Source organism: Brienomyrus brachyistius, chromosome 25 (genome assembly GCF_023856365.1).
Source record: "Brienomyrus brachyistius isolate T26 chromosome 25, BBRACH_0.4, whole genome shotgun sequence".
NCBI classification, from domain to species: Eukaryota; Metazoa; Chordata; class Actinopteri; order Osteoglossiformes; family Mormyridae; genus Brienomyrus; species Brienomyrus brachyistius.
In genome coordinates, this window is record NC_064557.1 from 6,323,646 (window position 1) to 6,343,487 (window position 19,842).

The window sequence follows — 19,842 nt, forward strand, 5'->3', positions numbered from 1 at the left end:
TTTGGGAGTTTGCATGTTCGCCTCAAATTGCGTAGATGTTCTCCAGATACTCCTGTTTCCTTCCGCTAGCAGGCAGGTGAACTGTGTGTCTTTATATGCATGATTGTGTGTGTATGGCCAGCAATGAAATGGGATGGGCTGATTGTGTAACAATGATAATAAACAACCTGAACTGTCCACAACAGTTAAATACTAAGACACACTGTGTAGTTGATTCTAGCAGTAACACTCTCTATGAATGCCATGTCTGTAAGAATATATGAACACATTCATAGACCATTATAATGCATTCATAAAGTATTATAAACATGGCTATAAATATTTCTAAAAAGGCACAACACATGTTTATTATGCATTATGAATGCTTTATGAAGCTCTCATCTATAATGCATTATAGATACCTTCATATTGCAGCACAAAGCATCCTTAATTCTTTTCCAGCAATTATAATGTATTATGAAGGTATCTATAATGCATTATAAACGAGAGCTTCATTGGAGGTTATGAAGTATTATTATCTACACTATAATGTAGTCAATAGACTAATAGACTAAAGACTGTCAATAGAAAATGCTGTAATGCTTTACGTTTTATACTGAGCATTATAATGCATTATGAAGGTATTTATATTGCATTATAGATGAGAGCTTCACTATAGCTTATGTATACTTAAGCATTATAATCAACGCTAAAATGCCTTATGACTAGAAGATGTTGTAATGCTTTATCAATTCTTATACCAACAATTATAATGCATGATGAAGGTATCTATAATGCATTATAGATGACAGCTTTAAGTAAAATGTTGCTTTTCATGCAATTTTGTGTAAATGGAAAACATGAAAATGAGAACACACTGTCTCTCTCACCCGCGTCCTCCAGGTCTTCGTCGTCATCTTCATCATCACCAGAAGACGCTGAATCTTCAAAGAGAGAGGGGTGCACGTCACATTTCTGAGGGTCGTGGTGGGATGGATCACGTTTTTTGTATCTCTTTGAAAATGCCACATCACACATGAATTGCAAACACATTTGAACGCAAAGAATTATATAATTTTCTCCCCAGACTCAAACAGACGTTTCTGCGTTGTGTCATTTTCAATCTATTTCAAAGCACAGAATATCTGCCTGCCTTTAACATTCAGTAACTCCGCACTGAGCTGGGATGGGATCGCACTCTGGACAAGCTGCTAAAAGTTCAGCTACTGGGGTTCATAATCTGACCATCTGCTGAAGGGTTTATAATCTGATTCTAAATCAGCTGCTCCGGGTTCACGGCCTGACCTTGGATCAGCGGCTGCTGACCCTGGAGCTGCTTGTAAAAGCCCTCGTGCAGCTAATGAAGACCGTATGGTGCCCTGCCTGTGGGGTCTAACGCGCCGAGTCCGCTGCCAAGGCAAGGAGTTTTTTCAGCTTCTGTTCCTGCCTTTAAAATAACGTTTCATTCACATATAGCTTAAGGACAGTAAGGGATGGTTCGCCGGGGTAAGAGTTCTCTCGCATCTCCGGCGAAAATAAAATAAATAAGCGAAACCTAATTTTCGTAAAGTGCATGGAGACCTTACCACTGGATTCATGCCTGCCTGGTTTCAGGTGCTGCGCAACTGGACAAAGTCCAGTCACCAAAAGGACACATATCTCTCTCTAATATCCGACACCTTGCTCAAATATTTAAAGAAGAACACAATACTCTATTTTCAGACGTTGGGAACCGACATTTTCAAATTGGGTAAAAGGGATATTGGTGCCATAACGAGGCGTTTACAAGCGTAACTGGACAGTATCGCGATCCAGACAGAGGAGCTGTAGTCCGTCTTTGATCACGGCCGTAAAAGTCTTATTTACCTTGGCTAGGTGCCCGACGCGCATGCCAGTGTGCCGTTCTTACTCCTCGCCATCCCATCTGTTTCTAATGATGCAGCGTTTCAGGCTAATTGCTTTGTAATTAGTTGTCAATAACAGGCTCAGCTGGTGCCGTGAATGTGCGACGAAATGAAGCGGCCCACATCGCCCCCCAGCCTCCCACCCCCCCCCACATACACACCCTAGCGCAATGGCTTTTGATTCATTTCCCTTTTCCACATATACTTTCAGCACGGTCAGGTTTACGGCCAGCTGTGCGAGGGGGAGACGCTGCCGGTTCTCCACCGTGACGCTACCTGGCGACGTGACTGTTCAGGTAAACCGTGGGGATTTTACTGGCGCCTGACTCCCGTACCTCGTTCAAGATTAGAACCAAGCCCTGGTGTGTGACGTGCAGCCTAGTTACAGTACTGTGCAAAAGTCTTCGGCAGTCAAAAAAACTGTTTAAGGCTATTTATCTGGGTAATAAGTGTATATTTGCTCAGAAATAAAACACAATTTAACATTGGAACATATGCAAATTAACATTAACACAATACAAAATACACAAGAATTTCTTCTGCTCTCCAAAAAGTTACTGATATCTAGTTGGATGGCTAGATGAACACCGCTTCAGTTCCCAAACCTCTCCTCAGGGGCACCTCAGCCATTATATGTATTCATTAAATTTCGCCACCAGCTCACTGAATTAATTGTCTTATTTAGTTAAGAACCTCAATGAGGTATTGATTAGCCAAACAAGGTGAGGTAAAAAAAATGTATTAGTGTGTTGGACGGTTGCTGCAAAAGCTGGGGGTCTTTTAGGAGACGTTCTGAAATGATTAAGCTGACGCACTTTGACATGAAGGTCATTTAAACATAATTTTCTTAGGCTGCTTAAGACTTTTGCACGACTGAATGTATGGCGAACGCTGTGGAGCCCGTTAGCACGGTGAGGCTGTGATGTGTGCAGGGTAAATCAGCGAGAGTCAAATAACAGTCACACATTCCCATGGGTGGCGTGCCATTGTTCTCGGGCTGTGTTTTCTGTTTAATTACTCTTAGTCATGCCCCCAGAGCCGCCTACGCCCACATCGCCGTCAGCTATTTGATCGGCGGTTAATTAGCAAATGTTTCTCATAGCTCTGGCAAGTCCGAGGTGGAGGAAATCTCAGAGAGCTGTATGCGAGAATTAACGCTTATCTCGGTAACATGCAGCAGAACTCCCTGGTCCTACTTGACAGAGCTCAGCTTGTCCTGCTCCCGGTTCGCCGACTTATTGGAAGTTTAATGCTCCGGTCTTACCGTCGATTTCTGCTTCCTAGTTTAGCCCGTGTTAATTACAAGCTGGACGTACAGTGCTGTGCAAAGTCTTAGGCAGTCTAAGAAAAGGTTTAAGGCTATTTATGAAGCATATATTTGTTCAGAACACAGAAACACATTTTAACATTAGCCACATGGATGGCTAGATGAGCACTGTTTCAGTTCCCAGCCTCCCTCGGGGGGGCACCTCAGTCGTTCCATGTGTACGTTAAATTTGACCACCAGCTCACTGAATTAATTAAACTCAGATAAGGTGTACATGGTATTGACTGAGAGTGAGATGGATGCTGAAAATACTGGGGTGGTTTTAGTAGAGGTTTTGAAATGACTAAGCTGACATACTTTGTCAGACATAATATCATAGTTTTACAACAAAATGAAAATCATTAAACATCATGTTTTTTGTCAGCCAAAGACTTTTGGACAGTACTGCATGCCACTGTGTGTATCATGGATAGTAGCTATGAGAGGCTAATGGAGGTGAGATCCATCCAATTCAATATGCCAGATTGTCTGAGACTCACATGTGACTCTGACAGCTGCTGCTGAGACTCACCTGTGACTCTGACGCTGTAGTTACCCAGCAATGGGCCGCCAGGTTCCAGCCTGCAAGCGTACACACCGGAATCCTCGAACGACACATTGACGACTTGGATGCGCTGTCCTATCCAGGTGCGGTTGCTAGGAAACAGGCCCACGCCATCCTTCAGCCAGGTGACGGACTGGGCTCCGGCCGGCGTGCGGCAAGGCAGCTCGAGGGTCTCCCCGGGTCCCAGGAGAAAGTCCTCGAGGAAGGCCGTCTCGCTCGAGGCTGCATCTGGGGGCAGACACCAGAAAGGTGTTCAGGCGATCCGCAGATCACAGGACCCATGACTGCACTAAATCCTTCTTTAAGGATTAGAAACCCCTTGTTCTCCTATGTGTGGCTAAGGCATTGAACCATGGCTGCCTTTTTCCCATGTTTACACAAGGAGGAGGTGAAGCTCACGCATCGCTCAAAGTGACTGCCTGCAGGGCTGCTTGGACGGCTAACGGAGCTCCAGCATCACTTCCTCAGGGGACATTGGGTTTCTTACTAAACATTGCCGCTTGAGAGAAAACCCCTCTGCGCAACAATAACGACAGCCAATAACGGCACAATAAGAGACAATTGCAACCTGCGTTTACTTCCTGGGTCGCATACTGTATGCCGTCGATGGCACAGAGGTGAGCATGAACTCCTTCAGGGCGCATGAAGAGCCCTCTGCTGGCAGAGTTAGCCATTGGAAATAGATTACACTAGGTCAGTGTTTCTTAGCGTTTCCTTAGCGGCCCTCGGACAGCCTACAGATTTCTCTCTCCGAGCTTCAAGCACACCTGAACCGAACAACCAAGCAACGAAGAACCCCGAATAAATGGTACAGGTGCACTGGGAACGGTTTGGGGGTCCCTGGGGTCTGGGTTAAGAACCAAAAGGTATGGCTAACAGTGCATGTGGTGATGTTTCTGTCATTTTTGGCTATTTTTTCGGTCGTTTCTCCGCTGATTGATCCCCGTTGCCTTAAATGGCAAAGCCATGGCTGTACGTGTGTGTTCCTTCACGTCTGTTCCTCTTAGTTTAGCCATGACGCCCAATAGTTCCGCTTCTCTGACTTTAGACTGGCCCCGCCCAATTAGCCACTCTTCATGGCTCCCCCCACATCGGCTCTGCTTTACTGATTCTGCCAAGTCAGGGAAAACAAACATGTTTACGTGATCTTCCCCTGAAGAAACAGCTCGGGGATTCAGGCCAAAGCGCAGAAGGGAAGGCCTTTAATAAATGAGGCCCTGTGTCCCCACCTCAGGCTCCACACAACACTGAGCTCCTTCTTCTTTCCACCCCCTGACTGTAGAGTGGCGGCGGATTCCGCAGAAAAGACATAAGTGTCTGTTCAGGCAGCCTCAAGCGTAAAGGGAGCGACGCAAAGGAAAGTCCATTAGGCCACTAGGACTTTGGGACAACAGAGGCTGCACCGATACTGTCCTGAGGAATTGGAACCTGGAACCCTGAGCCCTTAGTTTGAGTCTGAGGTACTTGAGGCTCACTTTTCCTTCACGCACCGGCACGTGCAGAAGTTATAGGGACGGCACTTAACTGCTCTCTGCTTGCACAAAGCGCGTCTCGACGTTGGCTGGTGTTTGACCACGGGGCCGTGATCAGCGAGGCGGAGGTAGGCCTCCTCAGACTCTCTACAAGCCGCTCAGCCAGGCCTTTGTTGTTGGTGAACGGCTTTTACAACAGCACCTCTCTTGTTTCCAGTTTTGATTCGTATGAATTCACCTGTAGTCTCACAACAGTATTCTAAATACGAAGCGGTAAGCTTTCTTAAAGTGTCTGACATTACGATTTGAGGAAGATGTAAGACTTTTCACTGTTTTTGATCAACTTGATCACTCAATCAGCTCTTCCGTGATCAACCGGACAAGCTTCAGTCCAATTACGCGCTGAGATTCACTGTGTGCTTCTCTCACTCCATAGGGCTGCTCTGCTCTACGTTCCCCTGTCATACCTGGTCTTCCTTCCATAATAGTGTCTCTTTTCAGCACCATGGATGTTGTCAGAGGTAAAATAGTTAGAGCTGAAATATTTTCCCCTATTCTTCGGCTCTCTGAGGGTCTCCTATCTCCTGTTCGGTGTCGCCCACGAGAGAAGGTCTATAAAACGGGCCAATGAGACTTCAGAGAGACCCAATGTCCTTGTACTAAATAAGGGAGACCCCGCAGTCGCATCCTAAATTCGACGAGAGTGTATGTGGCCTAATGCAGAGAAGCCTGATGTTACATGGTGCTTTGAATAAGTCTAATACGGGTGGTCTGATTTATTTAAAAAATCAGCTTGGAAACCAGTTTCCAAACTGGCATTGAACCAAGATCATCTTCCTCAACGTACATTTAACTTCCCCCTTCTCATTCCAGTTTTTGCATTTCTTCTCATAATTTCAAAACATTACCATGTCATGTTACCATGGGGGGGGGGGGGGGTGGTTAATCGCATTTGCTTTTGTTGTTGTCGCCATGACGATTTATGGTTATTTGTGGAAATAATGCCACGTTGTTCTCTGACTCGTTCCACACGATGTGACGCTCAGGCAGGTTAAGACAGGCCAGTTAAACTAAGATTCAGGTGCTTAACTGGTACTTCGACAAGTGGATCCAAGGCAAATGCCGCATGCCTTTAAAGACATACCTCAGCGTAAATGGCGTTCGGGGGTGACAGCCCCCCAGTCACCTCCTCTTCGGTACACGGGCACAAGCGATGACCAGCAAGCAGCCACCTTTATGCTTTTGCTCCATCCATTAGAAACTTTTCAAACTTGGCAAAACACCTAGAGTGGTTCTAATTGTGTTCCTGGTTAACGGGCGACCTATCGTGAGAACCAGCGTGTGAGCATGTGCGTGTCCGTGCATGTCGAGACCGCGTGTCACCCGTGTGTGTGTGGTGTGTGTGTTCAGGGTGGCGTGTGAACGTGGTGCGTGGGAAAGCACAAAGCCGAGCGAGTTTCTGCGTCTGTGACCTCTGGCCGCCGTTTGACATGCTCGCGTGAGTGTGCTTTGCGCGTTCGTTCCCCATGCAAACGTGTGAGTGCGTTCTGTGCTGTCTAGAAGCCAGCTTGCGGCTCTCAAACGTGTCCCTCAGGACTGCACCAGCAAGTCATCCAGGCCTCAGGAACACCTATTATTATGGGCTATTACACTTTAACAGTGGAAAATCTCTGGGCCGAACATTCCGGGGGTTTGCTAATTACCCTCGGACATACGGAAGACATCCAGGAAAGCCACGTGCCGTGATGGCGGCTGGCCCTCACGCAACCTCCGAAAGCAGCCCCTCCGTGGATCATGCTCCCTTTCTCTGCGTTTCCGTCGTGCTGACCGTAAATCCCATCCCCCATGGTAGCGGCCGCCTCAGAGTGCAAGTCCTAATCTCTGTTTAATGTGGCTTGGCCGGATGTAAATACCCTCAGACAATGTCCTTAATCTACAGCCGCCTGACAACCTCACACTATCAAGGGGGCTTGGGGGGAATGGAGACAGAAAGGCAGGCTTATGGTACAGAGATCAAGGACCGGGGGGGGGGTGTGCAGGGCAGCGGGAGGGGGGGTTTAAGACTTTTTTGCCTCTTTTCTTTGCCCTGTTGAGGCATTCTTCTGAGCAGCTCTGATTGTAAAGATGGCCGCCGATGACAAGCATCCCCCTCCCTCCATAAACCCCACCCGCCACCCCCGCTAATTAGGATCGGAAGCTACTGTACGCTCAGGGAGCGGCGTGGATGCCAAGGCCAGCAGCTCCAGCCGGAGCCGCTTGTGGGTGCGATAATTGTCATTCTGAAGGCGAACTGGCCTACTTTCAACTCCACAAGCGCACTGTATGGGAATTCCTTGGAAGAACACTGAGTCCCCCAAACGTAACCGTGTAATATTATACGAGTGTAGCTGGGGCTAAGGGGGGCATGCTGGAAGCTCTCAGTCTCAGAGAATCACAGGTTAATCACAGCTTCTTCATCACCACCTTCCCCTGGGATAAGTTCCCATTGGCGAGTTAACTGGGAAAGGTACTGTGAGCAGCTCCTGGGCACAGCATGTGGCCTCGACCCTGCATGTTCAGCTAACCTGACCTTTGACCTCTGACCCCCAGGTGACCCCTACGATTCCCCGAAGCCTTGACTTTGGGGACACATGAGGGCACGGCAACGGGTTTCGCTGGATTTACGGCGACACAGTGGAAGAGGAATTATCCCAAACTTTTACACTAACCCAAACTCATATCATTGAAATATATTATGTATTTAAAAACGATTCTAAGTTTATGCTAAAAACGCATTCCAAGCTTTTGAAAGTATACTGCCTCAGGTGAAATACGGCTGCCCAGTTCCATGGTGACTAAAACGATCGCTCTTTGTCTGATATTTCCTTCACCACAGTTTAGGGCTTTATCTCACCCTGTCTCATAGGGTTATAACTTGTAGCCTCACTGTGATACTTTCTTGGATGAGGCTTAATATTATGGTCACTCTAGCGCCTCCCCTGGTGGTTCAGGTGTATTGCATCATTATTTCTGTAGGCACGGTGATGGGGGGGGCAGCCTTTGGTTGCACTGCAGGTATGTTTGGGAACAAATGCATGGGGCCAAGCATCACCACCGGCGCCCCCTGTCTGAGATGCAGTGGAATTGCCCTGCGCAGTGAGCGCTCCTTCAGAAGACGGTGCCCTAGGTGACTGTCTATGTTGCCCAGTGAGTTGAGTGGTACTGGCACATGCTAGCAACGCAATAGCATCAAAGTGCCATTTGACCTGGTGAAGGAAACCTGTGCTGTTGGGCCAGAGGTGCAAACTGAAGGTCCAGAAAGTGCGAATCCTGACCACGTTTTTGTTTCAACCAACCAGTTCAATGCTCTGTGAATGTGAATCTTTATTCTCAACTGGTTGGTTAGAACAAAACCTTGGTCTGGATTTGCACTTTCTGGACCCGAAGGGGAAAAAGGTCATGACTGGAAAGGCCAAACAAACTGGGGAGCTGCCTGAGCGTGCGGACAATGATCAGGGCTGCTTCAGTCCTATATTCCACTCCGAATAAGGAGGGAGCCCGGCCCAGAATGACGACCTCCCTGTGTTAACGGCCTCATGGGGGAGTGTGCTCATGACAGGAGCACGACCCGGGGTAATTTAAACTGGGGAGGTGCCCCCCCCCCAGCACATGTGCAGGCACACTGACAGCAACCATGAGGCTGAGATACAGGCAAATAGAAACCGCTCCTTCAAATAAACCGAAACCCAAGATATAAACCACTGCCGAGCATTTAAATCTTAATTACTCTTTAAAAATGCTCTCTGCCGTTCGCGGTCCCCACAATATCAGAGAATGGCACGAATGCTTCAGTGCGTGTTAAGATTCTCAGCGGGAACCATGTTCTCACTGGGGGAGATGGGGAGAGGGGGGAGGGGCTCCGCCTCCAAGGATATTTCACACCCCCGCTAGCTGCTAACAGCTGAGTCAGTCCTCGTGGGGGGGCAGTGGGGAGGGGGGTGTCTATCTAAGCTTACCTCCATCAGGGCAGGTGCCTGCCTTTTTTTACACATGGGGAAGACAGTGTGTGCTGTGAGTGCCCAGCGACGACAGTGTACAAGAGGTGACTCCCTCACCAGGGAGGGCAGGGCACAAGAGGTGACTCCCTCACCAGGGAGGGCAGGGCACAAGAGGTGACTCCCTCACCAGGGAGGGCAGGGCACAAGAGGTGACTCCCTCACCAGGGAGGGCAGGGCACAAGAGGTGACTCCCTCACCAGGGAGGGCAGGGCACAAGAGGTGACTCCCTCACCAGGGAGGGCAGGGCACAAGAGGTGACTCTCTCACCAGGGAGGGCAGGGCACAAGAGGTGACTCCCTCACCAGGGAGGGCAGGGCACAAGAGGTGACTCCCTCACCAGGGAGGGCAGGGCACAAGAGGTGACTCCCTCACCAGGGAGGGCAGGGCACAAGAGGTGACTCCCTCACCAGGGAGGGCAGGGCACAAGAGGTGACTCCCTCACCAGGGAGGATGGGGTGCAGCTGGGGGATATTAGAATCTGCTCGCTAGTCTGGTAAGATGGTGGCATGGAACGCAGACCACTCCATAACTCAAAGCAAACAGAAAACAGACCCAAACCAGCAAAAATACGGAGCTGCTCAGGACTCAATTCAACACAGAACACCGGCCAACTCATAACTCAAACCCAGTCTGAGCGACTCATAACCCAAACCAACACAGAATAACACTGAACATGTAGCAGCTGGTAGCACTGAATCAGCCATGAGCAACACAGATCAACTCATAATCTAAACTACTTCAGAACTCAACCTAACAGAACAAATCCCAACCCAAAAAAAGCCGACACAGATCAACTCATAATCTAAACTACCTCAGAACTCAACCTAACAGAACAAAACCCAACCCAACCAAAATCGACACAGAACACTGGCCAACTCATAATTCAAAGCCACGCTGAGCAAGACCTAACCCCAACCAACATCAACTCAACATAGAACAAAACTCAACTCATAACCCAAACCGACACAGAAAAATAGATCAAAAGATATATCAGAGAGACAATGCAGACCAATGTCTCAAGAAATATGTGACAAGTAAACGCAGGCACATGGAAACACACACACACACAGAGAGGTTGCAGGTTTGTAATTATATCTTTGTGGAGCCTGTCCATCCATTTCTAGGGCCATAACCCTAATCCCAACAATGACAACCCTAACCCCCACCCATCCCTAACCTTAACCATAAGTAACCAAACAAAATACAAGACTTTTGGCATTTTTAGTTTTTTGATTGCAGTCACAGATTTCTAATAAATTGAGGTTCTCTTTGTGGGGCCGTCAAAATAACAAGATTTTATAACATTGTGGGGACATTTGATCCCCTCAATGTAATATATACATACCCCCCCCCCCACACACACACCTCTGACTCTCTATCAGCTGAATATTGGCCAGTATAAAACACAGCAGTGTTCTTTGTTTCCTGGTTTCTCTGCCTTATCTTTCTCCATCTCAACAATTTCCTTAAGGGGAGAAGCTGTAATTAAAATCCAGTTCTCTGTCAAACGAGCTGACAGGGAGAAAAGGCTGCAAACTGCCACAGTCAATCCGCACCGGAAAGCAAACCTTTTTTTTTTTTTTTGCCCACTCAAAGTGAGAGAGGAGGAGAGTGGGAGAGACAGAGAGAAAGGGAGCGATTTGGGAGCACGGCGAGAGAGAGAGGGAGAGAGAGGAAAAGAGGGGGAGAGAGGGGGAGAAGGGGAGAGGTCACAAATGGAACAGGTGGCCAGCGTGCAGAGTGCATGTCAGTATCATATATAACACAACAGGCAGGGGTTTCCAAAGCGAAGCGCATCACAGGAGCAGAGCTAGACGGCCAGTGTGCTGCCGCCGCCCGCTGCCGGTCCACGGATCATGCCGATTCGCTGAGGCTGTTCTCCTTGTTTACGCTCGAACCGCTGGCATTGACTCCCCGGTCGTGTGCATGTGCTGGATACGTCTGCACCAGGCGCGGTCACTGTCTGCTCGTGCCGGTTCAGGTCTGGTTTATAGTTCACGTTGATTCATGTTTATATCAGAGGAGATGCAGGGTCACCACACCCTGCGGAGATCAAACCCGGCTCAGAGGTGAAGCGTTTTGTTCTCCAGAACCTGCTACAGAACATCATCCTATAGAACAGGGGTGGCCAATCTTATCCGCAAAGGACCAGTGTGTACGCAGGTTTTGGGGGTAACCTGTAGGTCAGCTGTTCAAACCCAGGTGTGAGGACTCTTCAGCTAATCAGTCCTCTAATTAGCGACTTAATTAGGGAGTTGCAGTGAAAACCTGACACACCGGCCCTTTGTGGATAAGATTGGCCACCCCTGCTACAGAACACCATCTCAGATTGCTCTGGGCCTGAACTGCTACTGCACCAAAACGACCACGACATACTCACAGCAGAGCTGAGTCGGAACCGTTAGGGGCCCCTAATCGGGCCGCACAGTTGGTTACTCGAACTGCAGAATCGTGCAGAATTTCAAGAGTCCAACAATCTTAGGTCAAATTTGATGAGTTATGTGTGAGACAGCCAGTGATGGTGTGCGGGAGAGGGTAGGGAGGACAGTGTGGGAGAGCAGTGCATGCTGGGAACTCACCTGTGGGCCGAGCAGTGGCAGGGCGGAGCAGTGAGATGAAGCAGAGGCAGAGGGCACAGCTGAGTGCCATGGCCTCCTGGCGGGACGGGCTCCAGCCTGGCTCACACATGCCCCGCACTCATACTGGGGGGGGCGACGTCACCCTCGCTGCGGCTGCCCCTGTCACAGGGACGAGAGCACACGGTCAGCTCCTTGTTGCACACACATACAGATGTGCACCCGTGCCTTTAAGACCCCCCCCCCCCACCCTGCGGCATTCAGCCCCCCACCCCAAATAATCCCCCCCTCCGCTGAGTCTCCTGCCCTCCAGTGCCACGTTTTTATTACCTATAAGGACTCAGATACACGCTAAGGTTTGGACACAGTCTGCGTTGACTCTGTAACCCCTCCCACCCCCCCCCCCCCAGCTGAAAAATGTCACCCCCAAACAATGCAGACGCTTCATGCGACTCCCAGCTCTGGGTGGGCCTTCTCCCGCTTTTTTTTTTCTTTGGCCAGCCCTCGTCTCCCTGGGTAAAACAGAAGCTCTTTCTGCGGCCCGCCGCCGAAATGAAAAGAGACCCCTCGCCTCCCCAGGTTTATTTATACAACTTGATAAGAGCGGCGGTCTCCGCGCAGACCGCGGCGGAGGAGGCCTGCTGTCGGAGGCCTTGGCTGGGAGTTCTGTTTCCACGGGTACGCCAATGGCCGGGCCTAGGACAGGGCCGTCTCTGTCTGGGCAGGCCGAGCCGTGCTAGTCCACCGGGGCCGCGCCCCCCCTCCCAGACCCCCCACGTGGAGGTGAGCGCGGCCGTACGTCTCCGCCCGGTGAGGCTGAAAAGCTGACACGTTCTTGGGGGGAGCGAGTGTTTGAAAGCAGGCCTACTTTAGAGCCGCTACAGACTTAACGTCTTGACATTTCTGGCCAGAAACAAATGCAGAGTGAGTAATTTTTGAAAATAAGAAAAGGAAAAAAAAAGGTTCAGCCAAAACACATTTCAGCCAAAGAGACCTACAATGGAGAGAGGGCTACACTTTAAATGCCCTTGCTGGGATTCGAACCCATAACCTTATGGGGATTCGACCCTATCAGTAGGTTTCAAGAGGTTCAGACTAGCATCCATAGGCAGTCTAAGCCAGAGCCCATGTCAGAGATATGACACAGCTGGCTGGCTGCCTCCATGCAATCAACTAGGTGTACGGTGCGGTCCAGGTGTGTGAGCACCCTGGGCACAGTAGGTGCTGAAGACGGAACCATCCCGCCCACAGCCTGAGCACTAAGGGTTGCCGTTGCTCCACCTGCCTCGCTCTGCCTCTCCAGCCTCTACCTATTCTGCCTGAATGGCCAGGAAGCCGCCCTCGTATGGCTCACAGGAACCAGAGGAGCTGGCGTCAGTGGCATGGAGATCTGCAGATCGTCCAGCGTCATGGTCCTGTCACACAACTCAGCTTCATCCCTGGCGGCGGCGCAGTGTTTTCATTCAGGGTGTTTGTTGTCATTTTTTTTTTTAAATCCAAGTATTTATTGTTTTCGTGATGTTATTTTACAGACCATTTTGTAGTGTTTAGGATGAAACATGCCTCATTTCTAACACCTAAATTAGCAAACATATTCTTCTTTGCTTTTATGAGCGAATTATGCACATATGACTGCGTTTCTGCGACTGCTTCCAGCAGAAGGACGTGCTTGTCGTCCGGAGTCGTCTGTGTTGACGAGGACCTGGAACCGGTTCAGAGCCACCCTCCCCGAACGCAAGGCTGTCAGGAGCAGCCCGGGGCCCATCAGTCAGCTCCATGATCTGTCAATAGAGAGGAGGCCCCTCCCAGCACACACGAGTCCTTCCCAGCTCCCAAAAAAATGTGGACTGTCTCAGAGGGAGTTGGGAGGGAGCAAAAACATGGACTGTCTGTGGGTTCCCAAGGACCGGAATGGGATACACTGCTCTAGAAGGATCCAAAAAGTAACTTCACTCGAGAAAGGGTTCGAATGTTGGCCTTGTCCATTAAGGAGTGGGTGAAGAGCAGCCCAGTACAGCCAGCAGAAAAGATGTTGATTGAGAATCGTTCCTTGCACCGAGGTACAATACCCAGAAATGTGTACATTGGCAGAAGCTTAACTTCTGAAATGACAGATCACGGAGTCACTGAGCAAACATGAACTCTGAAATAAATCCTAGTGATCAGGATCCTGTCTGACCGAATTATGGGATGGCGGAAAGCGAGAGGAGCCGCCGCTCTCTCCGCGCCCGTGGCAACGTGAGCCTGTCTGAGTCACTCTCAGTCTGGCAGAACACATGGCTCGCGCTAATGCATCCGTTTGAAGATTTGCTCCGTCTTAGAAGTTCCTCAAGCTGATAAGGTAGTGGTGGTTCTGGAATAGTTCTGCGTTCTGTGCTAGAAAAAAAAATATCTCCATCGAAACCAGACAGACCTGTCTAATGCAGGAAAAAAGAAGCGAAATTCAGCCTCTACCTTGACTGATCCTCCAGTTTAGACTTGCATCCCTGAGTGTAAGAATAAAAACCAGACTATTCACGACCCAGCCAGCCTAGCCTTCATAATGATTATGACATTCCAGTTATAACTGTGGCAGAACATGTAAAGAGTTTACTTAATTTTGATTTCCAAGTACATTTTCTTTTCTTTTACTCCTTTCCAGACACTGTCAGTGAGGCATTTCAGAGCTATTCCCTGCGAATGCAGAAGGTCCTGCACATGTCAACTGGTATCACGCTGGCAGACGGAGCGTCGCCTTGGTGTCACGTGGTCACGCGGCTATATTAAAGCGTTAATTAATGTAAAGCTGCCACACCATTTACCCACAGACCCTAAAAGGAACCTTAACCGTAAGGTTCTCTCGGCAGACACGTCACACACAAGAAAACGCAATTATGCATCGACGTTATGTCAGGGGAATAACATATAGATTAATGCAAATGATCACTTTCGATAAATACCCAACACGTAACTGACGAGAAAAACAAGACGTGGACTGTGGCCTGCTGGAGAATTTCATTTTATACTGTAAAGTGTCTTCGAGAAAGAAGTAAGCCTGTAGTAGGCAATGAGATATGACAGCCGGAACAATGAGCGTCTCTCGTGGGTGTTGCGCATATTGAAATACAATGGTATGTCTCCCTGTCAAATATTATATCAGCAACGCCATTTAATGTCCAGCGTTGCATGCCCGGCTCCTTGACAGCCAGGTTCCTGCACCATAGCGTGTCCTTTCTGAACGGGACTTTACTAATGTGGCTGCATTTGACGCAACAGAGCGAAGATTGTATTACCGCTTTAGGTCGTTCTCGTCAGCTCGTGTTAATGGTTCTGAATGGGATTTGTGGCTCTGAAGAAAAAAACTGGTTTTGTACGGTATCACCGGAAATCCGGCTAGCAGAATAGATTTGATTAATTAAGTTTCATATCAAGGCTTTTGGACGACCCATTAGAAACCATAACAAAACAACAACAATAATAATAATAATAATAATAATAATAATAATCATCATCATCATCATCATCATCATCATCATCATCATCATAATAAATTACCCCATGATTATTGTTATATACAATTCTTTGCTACATTCCATGTATTCAAATAATTCAATTGAAATCAAAATCTTATCGAGAACATGTATTAGGCTGCTTTAGGTATTCAGTCCCTTCTCCTATGAAACTGTATACGGTTGTTCGGTTCATTAACAAATATTATTCTATTAAAGCCCAGAAATTGTCTTTGCCTGAAACTTTTTCCCCCGTCTAAGACACTGTCACTTTTTCACTAATTCGACGTGTAAGCAAATTATGAGATTAGAAGACTATGCATTGGCGTTAACACTGAATTTAACTGGGGCTAATGCGACGCGTTGTTTCTTTACGGATCGGATCAAGGTGCATGGCTACCTGTAAGTGAAAACCTACGGTAAACTCAAATCATGACGACCGAGAATAACTACTGCCGCTTCACAGCCGGAGTCCGTGGTTTGACGTTTCGGAGGGATCCGGCATTGACTGTTCACGGAAACCTTTTCATCGGATGGGACGCTCCGTTTAAAATTCGGCGTTTTCAGTTTATAAGCAGCAGATACATTCTTTAAAATTCATTGTAAATTTGGGACTTGGGTCAAGGTTCTGCGTTCTAATAATGCACATTCAACACCTGCATAAATAGTGTCTTGTTCTGCTTTTTTTCTTTTTCTTCAATCGGGATAAATGCGTCTGACTAATAATATTTATTTACAGCAACAAATAACCTTTACATATATAGTGACATGAAACACCAAACATTCATCACAGAAGCACCAGATTCTAAGCTTGTGATGATGTAGAAGGAGATCAAACAGACTATATAGAAATATAATTAACAAGCTATGATCTTGAACTAGAAAACGCATAGTTTCGTAAATCTATCATCCCAGCCGTCTGAACCGTGCTCTCTATAGATACCTGGTTCAGGTGATTTATTAGGGACTCTGTACAGCATATAATGCCTGACTGAGGGACGGATTTCTGACAGTCACATAGAAGCCCACTCCTCGTGGCTGCAGCTCACAATGTGTCTGACTTGCAGTTGTTCGCAGTCAGCAACGACTAATCGGAAATAAATCAAACTCAACTCTTCTCCTCACTGACTAAAAATCTCTCAAAACTACGTCGAAGGAGTTGCGAGTCATGATTAGAAACAGCTTATACAGCATTCAGAATAATAATTCCCTGCGCAAAAAAAGTGAAGAAAAAAGTATTACCTGTAGGTTTCCAATGTTACAGTAATCCTGTGTGAATCGTTTAAATCCTCCAAATCCGTACAAATGTACAGTGATATGCAATAGATTCAAAACGTTTAAATATATTCTAAATCCCAAGACTGAGGGTGTCTTCAACTGTTGCGAAGTCTTCCAAGGGTAAGTTGCAACGCCAGAATTTCTGGTGGAGCAACAATTCCTTATCACCACGTAATCATTTGTTGTAAATTATATGTCCAAGGCGGTTGTGTGAAACGTTTTTTGGTCTTTTTCTCTATGAGAATATGCCTTGCATGGTGAATCGGTCCTGGGCTCCCGTCACTTTCTGAAGGTAATGGAAGTGATGGTTCTCGCGTGTCCGCCGTACGCGACGCTCCCTGCCGGAGTGCCCGGAGTTGTAAGGCAAGCGGCTGCTTTTCGTTGGCTGCTCCGGGGGAGTTACGATCGCTGATCCCGATGCGTGTGTTTTGTATATGTGTGAATGCTGGGCTACAAGACGTACAGACGAGAAAAAAAATTAACAAGGATCGGATTTCAGGCTCCAGACCCGCTATGAGCGTTGCGCCAGTCCCAGCCCCCCTCGAGAGTTAAATGCAGCAAGATAGAGGGAATCTGAAGATACGCCGGGAGGGGGGCTGCTAGCACCTCCCTCCCCGGCTCCAAAATTCAATCAACCAGTAAATAAACGTTAAGGCTCTGTCGACTTAACTTGTCCCTGCTTTGTGAGGAATTTTAATACACTCTTGAGAACGATGCAAGAGGATAAGCCTCTTCATTTACACGTATACAAAGGCATTTTCTCATCGACAGCAACCGCCCGGGTGAAGGATATTTATGCGCTTAGCCGTGATAATTTTGTAAAAATGTGTGACATTTAAGTTAAAGAGAGGCTCGTTTGTACGTCGTTAAAAAACTCAACAATTATAATAATAAGGCAAGAGAGACTAGACGGTTATCATTTACCAAAAATAGTCCCGAAGGTGTCAATCTCAGGTCACCGTGGACAAGAAGTGTTCACAATTGTTTAAATAAGGAATGAAAGTTACATTTAAGGTAAAAGGAAATTGTGGGGTCTATTTCTGTATGCTACCTGTTTGTCTCAGTCTATGTCTCGATTATTATAACTGTAGTCCAATATGAACGTGCGTCTTAAAATGGAAAAGAAGTTTAAGGCGGTTTTTAATTCGCAATTATTCATAGTAAATATCTTATCTTTTACGTTTGAAGTCGTTCTCACGCCCTATCTATGCATAAACACTCAGTGATACACTTAAGCCCCCCCCGCCTACAGTATCTCCGCAGCCCCTCATCTCTGCCCGATCGCTCTAAGAATCACTTGGCCGTCACCTCTGGGCACGTCGTGACGCCCTCCTCGCCTTTATTTGCATATTTATCATGAGAATTATACTCATACATACAAAAAAACTAAGGACTTTCTCCCGCAGAACACTCTTAATTATATTCTCCTCATTTACAGAAGCTATTACACAACCACCGATAACAGCTCCAGTATTCAAGGATTCGTCCTCAGCCGAGTCCATTCATTTTAATTAATGTATTATTATCATACTCCTAATTATGTTTTGTACGTTAAATAACTGTAGTCTACAACCCTTAAGGTGCAACGACTGGATTGTGTGAAGCGCAGCCTACAGAGGCGCCCTGACGCGGATTGCCTGCCGAATGGCTTCACTAAATATTAAATGAAATGCAGTAATTATATTTAATAGCTTACATCTTTAAATGCTTTCTCTGGAATGTTAATTTCGGTTTAACAAAATCATTCTAAGCCAAGCTTCAACGAGGCATTGAATGGAATGCATATATATATGCATTTGTTATTTATTTAACAAAGCGGCTATTAAAAATATATGTATGTATGTATGTATGTATGTATTTAACAGTCAGGACCCAATGCATCTTATCTGATAGTCTCCTAAGATATAGTTTTCCAAGTAATTTTCTTAGCGTAGTTTCCTTAGTTATTTTCTTAACTAAATAGTCAGGAAAGTAAACAGTACGGCATGCAGCGGCATGGATCCATATAGTCTGTTTTCTTTTCTTTTTTTTTTTTTACAATGGGAGAGCGTCTTCATAGCGCAGTTTCTAACACAAAAGCGGGGGCTAAGGGGCGAGAGGGGGGCTCTGGGCGTGGGACAGTCAAGCGAACTCCGGCGTGTCAGGCAGTGACAGTTTTACAACGAGGCGAACAATTACCAGAGGTCCCGAACTGATGATTTCAATTTAAAATGCCCAGGACTGAAGGAGCCCCTGCAGCTGCTGTGACACCACCCCCCCCCCAATTCAGTTTAAGACCCCCATGAAAAGAGTCCACATATCAGCACTGCTCCGTCCTCGGGGTGTCCAGGTCTGAACTCACCCCCAGCGCCAAAGGAGGAAAGTCGCAGGCGTCAAACTGAAACCGCAGACGTATTAAAAAAAAGAAAAATATATCGAGGAATCAGACAAAGCCAGCTTAAGCACTCAAATAGAGCGCGAGGTTTCTGACTCTAAGTACTATGGAAATATTAAACAATCGAAAGGCTTGTGCTATTTTAATCCATTAAAAGAAAAAAAAATAACATGAATAGAATTACATTAAAAATTGAATCGCTAGAATAAAAACATATGAATATTTAATCAGTAATGTCCAATTTATTTGTTTGTTTCTTTCCTTAAGGTAACTCGATGACGTCTGCTAAACGGTATAATAAAAAGCAGCTTTAATTGCTCGTCCGGCTACTGTTTGTTTGTACTACGGTAAATCACCGCCGTAATTATCACTCGTCGCGTAAACCTGTCACGCTCCCATTTAGCTTACAAGCCAATCAGCGGTGTAAAACTGAAGTGGCGGCCGTAATTAAGCAGAGCGATTGGCGAAAAGCACCGAGTAGCATCTCTCCATCCCTGTTTTGACAGAGCGATTTTATGACGCCGTAAAGCTGGTGCCGCCCGTACAGTTTACCCAGTAGCGCCCACCAGCACGCGAGCTGCGTCTCGCCTTCGTCACACACAACGCTAGCTGTGTCCGACCGTGTTCTTCGGGCTGTTAGTCATTTCATGGTGCACTACAATCAACAAAACGCCCAATTCAGGGGGGAAGTAAAGCACTTTCTATGTAAGGTTAGGAAAATATGTTTATTTTCTTTATACTGAAGCATCATTCATTATGATCCCTAATAAGTTTATTTCATAGAGTGACTGTTTTCTTGTCCAGCATTAATTTGAAGGTTGTGAGTTAACTTTGTCTAAACTACATTACTGTTTTCCTTTTTT

General features: G+C 47.0%; 1 protein-coding gene across 5 annotated transcripts in view; it reads right to left on the reverse strand.

Moving 5' to 3' along the window:
* fgfr3 (fibroblast growth factor receptor 3) overlaps positions 1-17,175 on the reverse strand; it is a 42,395-nt gene extending 25,220 nt beyond the window's left edge. For 2 of the 5 annotated variants that reach the window (XM_048995591.1, XM_048995590.1), the window contains exons 1-4: positions 16,570-17,175; positions 11,843-12,001; positions 3,722-3,982; positions 858-923 (exon numbers count right to left, since the gene is read on the reverse strand). In XM_048995591.1, coding sequence (XP_048851548.1) covers positions 858-923; positions 3,722-3,982; positions 11,843-11,951 — 436 coding nt within the window. In that variant the 5' untranslated portion in view covers positions 11,952-12,001; positions 16,570-17,175. The remainder of the gene's footprint in view (positions 1-857; positions 924-3,721; positions 3,983-11,842; positions 12,002-16,569) is intronic. The other 3 variants (XM_048995593.1, XM_048995592.1, XM_048995594.1) reach the window with 3 other exon arrangements.
* Between the last annotated feature and the right edge of the window lie 2,667 nt (positions 17,176-19,842).